Genomic DNA, 9,528 nt, shown 5'->3' on the forward strand with positions numbered 1-9,528 from the left:
TCAAAGGGAGATTCATCTTGGATGGGGTGCTTTGCTTACATGAGATAATCCATGATCTGCGGATTAAAGGGACCAAGGCTGTGGTCCTTAAGCTTGACTTTGAAAAGGCTTACGATTCGGTGAGTTGGAATTTTCTTCGACAAGTCCTGCTGGCTAAGGGATTTGAGGGTCCTGTGATGCATCGTTTGATGCAGCTTGTTTCTGGTGGGCACACGGCTGTGGTTGTGAATGGTCAAACTAGTAATTTTTTTGCTAACGGTAGGGGCCTCAGACAAGGGGATCCGGCGTCTCCTTTGCTTTTCAATTTTGTGGCTGATGCTCTATCTCGCATTCTCTCTCGGGCCGCGGTATCTGGGCATATTACCCCGGTGAGCTCTCACCTTATCCCTCATGGTATTACTCATCTCCAATATGCGGACGACACAATCATTATGATGGAACTCAATGAGACCAGTCTCACCAATCTGAAATTCCTTCTGCTTTGCTTCGAAGCGCTCTCGGGCCTTAAAATTAACTTCTCCAAGAGCGAGGTCATTGTGACTGGGGTTTCGGATCTGGAGGCGCAAAGGGTGGCTCACCTGCTGAATTGTTCTCTTGGGGCTTTTCCTCTCAAATATTTAGGCCTACTATCTCCCCGTACAAGCTCCTGGCAAAAGATTTTGCTCCGGTAGTCACCAAAGTGGGCAATAGAGTCCTCCCCTGGAGAGTCCGCTATAACACGCAAGCGGGCAAGGTTGCCCTTACCAACTCGTGTCTCTCTTCCCTCCCAATGTTCTTGATGGGTTTCTATCTTCTATCTAACGGGATTCATTCTGGTTTCGACAAGCATAGGAGTGCTTTTTACTGGAACGCTGCGGATAATAAACGCAAGTATAGATTGGTCAGATGGAACATCATTTGTCGTCCTAAGGACAAAGGGGGTCTCGGCATTATTAATACCAGAGTCATGAATAATTGTCTCTTGATTAAATGGTGGTGGAAAATAATGACACTGGAGGAGCGTCCAGTCTGGCTCTCGATTCTTAAAGCTAAATACTTCCCTTCCTCGAGCCCTATGTTCGCTTCTGCTTCTGGCGGATCTCAATTCTGGTGTCAACTGGTTAAAGTTAGGCCGATTTTTCGGTCCCTCGTCAAATTTGTTGTCAGGAACGGTAAGTCCACTCGGTTTTGGCTAGATTGGTGGGTCGGGGACACTTCGCTTGCGGTTGCCTTCCCGGCCTTGTTTTCTTATTGTGATGATCCTGAGATCTCTATCTTTGAGCTCTCGGTTCAGGGTTGGGTTCTAGATTTCCGGCGTTCTCTTTCCCCTGTAGAGTTGGAAGATTGGCAGCGCCTTACTGCTTGCTTCCCCTTGCTCACGGAGGAAGAGGACTTCGTGGTTTGGCCCCTTTCCTCCACTGGGGCGCTTCTATGTCAAATCGGCTTATTCTAAGCTTATCTCCAGTGGCCGTTCGGTAAAATTTAAAGATATTTGGTCAGCCCGAATCCCCCCTAAGATCAAGATCTTTCTCTGGCAAGCTGTCCGCCGTAAGCTCCCGGCGGCTGATCAAATTAAGAAGAGGAACGGGCCAGGATCTGATAGATGTGTGTTGTGTGGGGCTCTTGAGAACACTGATCATATCTTCTTTCATTGCTCTTTAGCGAAATTTTCGTGGTGCTGCATCAGACTATGGCTACATGTTAACTGGTCTCCCTCCTCCTTTGAAGACTTGAGGCTGTACACCAATTCTTTATCCAGGCAATCTAAAAGGGTCTTCTTAGTTGGCTGGGCTGCGATAGGGCGGTTGCTATGGACAACTAGGAATAAATTCTCGATTGAGCATATCTTCCCGGCTAACCCTGTCAATTGCTTATTTAAAGCCATTGCTTTTTTGCAGCAGTGAAGATTATTGACTAAGGAAGGGGACCTCCAGGCCTTTGACGACATGCTATCCAAAATAAAATCTACAGCGTCTTCCCTTCTCCGGCGTAACTCGAGGACGGCTCCCTGATCTCCCTGTCGGCGTATTCTGGTGTTTTGCCGGCCTGCGTGCCATGTTAGGCTGATGGCCTTGTATTGATACTTAAGTTCTATGGTCGCTAAACTTGTTTGGATATTTGGTTCTGGTGGTGTAACTCTGCCTGGTGGCTTTATCTATAAAGTTGGGCTCCTGCCTTTTCTCTAATTTTTTTTTTCATGCACTGAGAAAGAAAGAATTTGAATGCTCAGCAAGGGGGGAATGATGCAACAGACATGAAACATGAGTAGTTTGCAACCAGTATGAGTAGCATCAACAACAACAAATGGCAAATATAAACTTGTGATTATAGGTGTGTGTTTGCGGCGGCTGTGTGCATCATAGTTATGCAAACCCTTGCGGTTGTATCCTAGCTTATGAGTCAAATGAAAGCGCCTTTATTATTGTAGAACAACAAGTACAGTAACAAATATAAGCCTAATCGTTTCATTTCAAAAAACTCTCTTCTTTGGATCACAGGATTTGCAAAACAAAGGAATAGGAAAAATGGAGGATTTGATTGCCATGACATAGCCAATCCTATGAATTTTTTCCAGAGGTCGGACCTCATGTGTAAATTCCTTTGGAAACAACACCTTGGAGATCCAATCCTGAGGAATTTTAATGGCCCAATCCTTTGATCCAAATGCGTTTCATAGGAAATAATCCTGAGGATTGATATCCCGTGAAAATCCTGTGAAAATCCTCCAATCCAAAGAAGACCTTATAGACCTTGAAAAAGAATATGGGCGGTGATGCTCATGCGGACACGCTCCGGCTGCCGTCGGTGCTGCTGAAGTCGGCCCTCCGGCTCGCGTCCTCGACGATGCGCTCGATCCTCGCCTCCACCTCGGCCATGGTCGGGCGCCGGTCGGGGTGCTGCTCGGTACACTCCATCCCGAGCTGCAGCAGCCGCATCATCTCCTCCTCCACGCGCGGCTCGCTGCCGATGACGGAGTCGAACACCTCGGACGTCCACTCCTCCTGCACCACCGACCGCACCCACCGCGCGAGGTCCACGCCGCTGCCGCCGGCGCCGCCGTCCGGGAGCGCGTGCGTCGGCGCGCGCCCGGTGAGCAGCTCCAGCACCACCACGCCGAAGCTGTACACGTCGGCCTTCTGCGACACGACGCGCGCGTCGGTCACCTCCGGGGCGCGGTACCCCGTGCCCCGCTTCGGCAGCCCCGCGGTGCCGACGAGCTGGGCCAGGCCGTAGTCGGCCATGTACGCGCTGTCGCGCTTCCCGCTGACAACGACGTTGGATGCCTTGATGCTGCCGTGCGACGCCTTGGGCCCTCCGCCGTGGATGAACGCCACGCCGCGCGCCGCCGCCAGCGCGATGCGTGCGCGTGTCGTGAAGTCGAGGCGCTCCGCCCCGCTGCCTGCGAGAGACAAGGGAATCTAAAGTTCTAAACATGCCGGCCATGGACGCGGGGTCGGAAGAATGCGAAGCTCAGGTGCGTGTGATCGAACGACGAACCGTGGAGAAGGGAGGAGAGGCTGCCGGCGCCGACGAAGTCGAAGACGAGGAGCTTCTCCTCCTTGCTGTAGAAGTAGGCGCGGAGACCCGGCAGGTTGTCGTGGCGGAGAGCGCCGAGGGCGACCACCCTGTCCCGGAACTCGCGCTCGGGGAGGTGCACATCGCGGAGGCGTTTGATGGCGAGGACGGGCTCCCCGCCGTCGAGCGTTGCACGGTACGTCGTTCCGTGGACGCCCTTGCCGAGCACCTCGGCGGACGCCCGCAGCATTGTCTCCAGGTCATAGGGTCTCTCCGGCGCGCTGCCCAGGAACACCAGCTTCTTGCCGTCGCCGATCAATGGCGAACCCGGCGGGGAGTGCGACCGCTTCACGGCGTCCCTGCCCGTCATTGCCACGGTCACCGTTATAGGCTCCGTGCCCTCGTGCACGTCGGCCGCGGCCTCGGTGGACCTTCCGGCCGCCGCCCGCCGCCGCCGGCTGAAGATGAGAACGCAGATTGAAAGGATGATGATGAGAACGACCAACGCAGCGATGATGATGCCGACGATGACGCCAAGGGTTAGCTTGCGACTCTTGTGGGCCTCGGAGTCGGAGTTGGGGCAAGCAGCGAGAGGGCCGCCGCAAAGCGCCGTCCCGAGGAAGGCGCTCGCGGGCAGCCCGGCGAGTGACGCGGGCACGGGGCCATCGATCTGGCCGTTGTAGGACACGTTGAATTGCGTGAGCTTCGGGAGGTCAAGGCCGCTCGGCAGCGCGCCGTTAAGGTTATTGCCCTCGAGGTTCAACGTGGCGAGGTTCCCGAGCTTGTTGAACTCTGAGGACACGCCGCCGGTGAGGCGATTCTCGGATAGGTCGGTCTTCTTGAGCAATGCCAGCGAGAAGAAGCTCTCCGGTATGTCGCCCTCGAATCGGTTCCCCTTGAGGTACAGCCACCGGAGCTGGGTGCAGCCGCCGATGTCCGCCGGGATGGGGCCGGAGATGGCGTTAAACCGGAGCGACAGCGTCTGCAGAGCGGTGAGGTTGCCCACCGTGCCGACCGGGATCTGCCCGCTCAGGCTCTTGGCAACTAGCCGCAGCTCGACGACGCGCTGGTTGGGGCCGGGGCTGCAGCTGACGCCTTGCCACCCCTGGCACGGGGACACCGACTGGTCCCACTTGAGATGGTTTCCCACGGCGGCGCGCAGGGCGAGCAGCGCGTCGCGGTCGCCGGCCAGGTCCGGCACAACGTGGCGAGGCAGCACGGCGAGCAGCGTGACCGCGAGGTGCAGGAGGGCGAACGCCGGCGGGAACCGTAGCCCTGGCGCCATGCTGCGACGCGGTGGCGGTACAGCTAGCTCACCGTACCAAGAAGGAGGAGGTACCTAGAGGAAGGGACAGGATGGTTTGACAGGTATATGTACAGCGACGGCGACGACGGCGGACGGTTCGGTAGAGGAGACGCGCGCGCACGCGCAGGGCGACTGCGGCGAGGCTAGCAAGCAATTCCTTTTGTTGGTCGATTGTTCCGGAGGGGCCCTGTGATTAAATAGGGCGCGTGGCCGGAAATTACTACTCATATTACTCCAGCAGCTGTGCGTAGCGTGGTAATGGACAGCAAATAAATTGGCGCTAGCAGCATTGGGATCGACGTCGGTCGGCAAGGGAGAGGAAGGTGAGGTGAGGTGAGGTGAAAGAACTGAAGCGGGAGGTTTGGACCGGACCTATAGCTCCAAGGCGTTGGTAACTACTGCATCCATCTTGTTCGGGAGCACCTGTGCGTCAGGTACGTGAAATTTTGTGTTGCTTCAGTCACTTCAATTCTAAGGCATCCGATGAACATCCAAGGCACAGGAAAGAACAGAAGAGGAAAGGTGAAAAATAGTGACTGAAACTTGTTTTAGTTTCAGTCAATTTGTGAAGGGCCAGTCGATTTTTTTTCCCCAGGGATTGTTGTTGAGTGATTTTAGTACAAAAACTGAGGATAACACATCTTTCTTAGGAAGAATGGTTTGTGGGAGTGGTTTAAATACTTATATTATTTTCAAACTCTTTTCTATTATGCGGCAATTAGAATATAACAATTGAACACAAATTAGAAAAAAAATTGCACTCTTCCATACTGTGTGCATAAACAAGCGTCAAAATAGTGCAACTTTAATACTCCCTCCTCTCCATATTAAACGGTACTAAATCGATGACAGTTAATATGGATAGGAGAGAGTGCTAATTATGATTTAAGTGGATTAATTAAAAAATAAAATTTCCCCACAATTTATTCAAAATGAATAGTACTACTTGAACATCTCTATTCCTAAAGGGCGTGTTGATAGCTTCTCCTCAGTTCTCACTAGTTTATTTTTGTCTTTTTTTTCGCCTCACCTTCCACCACACTTCCCACTAGTTTATTTTCCCCATCCCATTAAAAAACTAAATCCCATTACAGCGGAAGATCTTGTTTCGTGCTTGATTTGGCAGGTAATCATTACGTAAATAATAGTTAATTAAGAATTTAGAAATCACAATATATATATGATTTCACCTTCCTAAAAGATAGACATAAGATTTTTCTCAATTACCTTCCAAAACAAAATAAGATATTCCTCAATATGCTACAATTTATTGTTATTATTGTCTCTACTATTAAACTACAATCACAACTTTCCTAATGCAACAAAAATAACATATCTTTTTTCTTGTTTTACAAAATCTATACTCCTAAATGGGAAGTTGGTAGCTTCTCCTCACTAGTTTATTTTTGTCTATTTTTTTCGCCTCACGTCCCACCACCCCTCCTACTGGTTTATTTTCTCCATCCCATTAAACGGAAGATCTTGTTTCATGCTTGCTTTGGTAGGTAATCATTACATAAATAATAGTTAATTAAGAATTCAGAAATCTCAAAATATATGTGAGATCACCTTCCTAAAAGACAGTCATATGATTTTTCTCGATAACCTTTCAAAACAAAATAAGATATTCCTTAATATGCTACAGTGTTGATATGTCCATTTTGCATCATGTTTTCCTACTATTATTTATTGTATTTTGGATTACTATTTCACTTTATGATGCAATTATTATGCCTTTTCTCTTTTATTTTGCAAATTTCACATGAAGAGGGAAATTGCCGGCAGCTGGAATTCTGGACCTGAAAAGGCTACAACAGAGATAGCTATTATGCACAACTCCAAATGACATGAAAATTTATGGAGAATTGCTTTGGAATATGTAAAAAATATTGGCGAAAGAAACACCAGGAGGGGACCCACAAGGAGGCCATAAGTCTCGGGGTCGCGCCCTAGCCCCTAGGAGCGCCCCCGAGCTTGTAGGCCCTCGGGTAGGCCTCCGTTGCCCATCTTTTGCTATATGAAGCCATTTTCCCTAGGAAAAAAAGAAGAGGACTTTCAGGAGGAAGCGCTGCCGTCTCGAGGCGAAACCTTGGCAGGAGCACTTTTGCTCTCCGGCGGAGCGATTCCGCCGGGGAAATCGAAGCTATCGACATCACCAACGATCCTCTCATCGTGGGAGGACCAATCTTTATCAACATATTCACCAGCACCATCGCATCTCAAACCCTAGTTCATGCCTTGTATTCAATCTTTGTCCCAAAACCTCAGATTGTTACCTATTGGTTGCTAGTAGTGTTAATTACATCTTGTAGTTGATACTAGTTGGTTTATTTGGTGGAAGATTATATGTTAAGATCCTTAATGATATTCAATACCCCTCTGATCTTGAACATGAATATGATTTGTGAGTAGTTACTTTTGTTCTTGAGGACATGGGAGAAGTCTTGTTATAAGTAATCATGAAGTTGGTATTCGTTCGATCTTTTGATGATATATACTCCCTTCGTTCCTAAATATTTGTCTTTTTAGAGATTTCAGATGGACTATCACATACAGATGTATATAGACATATTTTAGAGTGTAGATTCACTCATTTTGCTCCGTATGTAGTCACTTGTTGAAATCTCTAGAAAGACAAATATTTAGGAACGAAGGGAGTATGTTGTTGCTTCTTTTAGTGGCGTCAGGTGAACGTCGACTTCATCATACTTGGCCCTAAGTGAAGGCATTGTGGTGTAATAAGTAGATGGTGGGTTGCTAGAGTGACGGAAGGTTAAATCGAAATTTATGCGTTATTCCGTAAGGGGCTGATTTGGATTCATATGTTTCATGCTATGGTTAGATTTATATTAATTCTCTTTTTGTAGTTACAGATGCTTGCGAGACATATGTGGGTTGCTCGTTCAAGTAAGAACATCACCCAAGCACCAATCCACCCACATATCAAATTATCGAATTAGCGAACGTGAATCAACTAAACATGATGAACATGACTAGACGACAATTCCCATGTGTCCTCGAGAGCGCTTTGCTTTATATAAGAGAATTTTCTAGCTCGTCCTTTGCTATAAAAAGGATTGATCCACTTTGCTGCACCTTTGCTACCATTGTTACTTGTTACCCGTCACGAATTATCTTGCTACAAAACTATCTATAACTATTACTTACAACACTTGAAGAGAATACCTTGCTGAAAATCGCTTGTCATATCCTTCTGCTCCTCGTTGGTTTCGACACTTTTACTTATCGAAAGGACTACAATTGATTCCCTATACTTGTGGGTCATCAAGTGTTATCATTATCTCTACTATTAAACTACAATCAGAACTTTCCTAATACAACAAAAATAGCATACTTCCTTTGTTCCTAAATATAAGTATTTTTAGAGATTTCAATGCGGACTACATACAGATGTATATAGATATCATTTAGATTGTAGATTCACTCATTTTACTCTGTATGTAGTTCGTAGTGGAATCTCTAGAAAGAGTTATCTTTAGGAATAGAGATAATATCTTTTTTTTATCTTACGAAATCACATATATTTTCTTATCTTACCCAATCACATATATCTCTACTGTTGATGGGAAGTTGGCAGGCCAGCACACACGGTTTATTTTGTTTTTAGATTTATTTTCGGCTTCACCTCCCACTATCACCCCTCCTTGTTGTTTTTTCTTACTTGCACACTCCCTCCTCTGTTGTTGCAGGCGGGTCGTCGGACCGCCATGTACAAGCGTTCGTGGATGTAGTCATATAAAGTTTTTGTTAGTCATATAGAGAGTCAGGCATACTACATTCTCAAATCAAGTGTTCCTATTCAAACATGAAAAAATCGTTAAGGAAATTTGTCCAACAATACTCGGTAGGCCTTGCAGAAATGAATCACTGCAAAAGGTGCGTAAAATGTGCAATATCTAGATTATCCAAGGGAATATTTACGTAGTCATCGTTCGTAGAAGCCATTAATGCAAAAATAATTTGGAAATCAAGCGCTGAATCAATTTGGAAATCAAACCATTAATGTAATTAATTAGCTAGATGGATAATACATGTGCAATTAATTAGGTCCATTTAAATAGATTTTTTTTGCACCAAATCAATTTGGAAACCGGGTTGTTAATGCAATTAATTAATTAGGCATAGAGTTAGATATACCTATAGATAATTAGAAGTAGGAATTTTTTCCAAATTGGACAAATAACTAATTTATTTGGTAGGCAGTTAATTAGGCATGCAGAGAATTAGGTAGGCAGTTAATGATTGTGTAATTAGTTAATTAATTAGGTAGTTAATCGCGCTGAATCATTTTGAAAACATTTGCACGCAAGGATGGTCAATGGGCTCTCAGTGACATGGCCGACCACCGCTTGCCTGCTGGGAAACATAGCATGCAATTTCAAAAAATTTCCTACGCTCACGCAAGATCTATCTAGGAGATGCATAGCAACGAGAGGGGAGAGTGTGTCCACGTACCCTCGTAGACCGAAAGTGGAAGCGTTAACTTAACGCGGTTGATGTAGTCGAACGTCTTCTCGAATCAACCGATCGAGTACCGAACGTACGACACCTCCGAGTTCTGCACACGTTCAGCTCGATGACGTCCCTCAAACTCTTGATCCAACAGAGTGTCGATGGAGTCGATGAGTTCCATTAGCACGACGGCGTGATGACGGTGTTGGTGATGATCCACACAGGGCTTCGCCTAAGCACTACAACGATATGAC

The 9,528-nt window shown here is 47.2% G+C and overlaps 1 protein-coding gene across 1 annotated transcript; it reads right to left on the minus strand.

Annotated features, from left to right (window-relative positions):
• Nucleotides 1-2,756: 2,756 nt before the first annotated feature.
• Nucleotides 2,757-4,780, minus strand: LOC119335959 (probable inactive receptor kinase RLK902). Its single transcript, XM_037608001.1, has 2 exons — nt 3,478-4,780; nt 2,757-3,379 (listed from the first exon to the last, which is right to left on the minus strand). The coding sequence occupies exons 1-2, from the start codon at nt 4,778-4,780 to the stop codon at nt 2,757-2,759; spliced, it is 1,926 nt and encodes a 641-aa protein (XP_037463898.1).
• Between the last annotated feature and the right edge of the window lie 4,748 nt (nt 4,781-9,528).

This window comes from Triticum dicoccoides, chromosome 7B, assembly GCF_002162155.2.
Source record: "Triticum dicoccoides isolate Atlit2015 ecotype Zavitan chromosome 7B, WEW_v2.0, whole genome shotgun sequence".
NCBI classification, from domain to species: Eukaryota; Viridiplantae; Streptophyta; class Magnoliopsida; order Poales; family Poaceae; genus Triticum; species Triticum dicoccoides.

Excerpts from the sequence above, each read along its gene's own strand:
- LOC119335959 (XM_037608001.1), bottom strand. The coding sequence starts at position 4,780 with ATGGCGCCAGGGCTACGGTTCCCGCCGGCGTTCGCCCTCCTGCACCTC. Across the intron at positions 3,380-3,477 it reads CCTCTCCTCCCTTCTCCACG|GCAGCGGGGCGGAGCGCCTC; the intron begins GTTCGTCGTTCG and ends TGTCTCTCGCAG.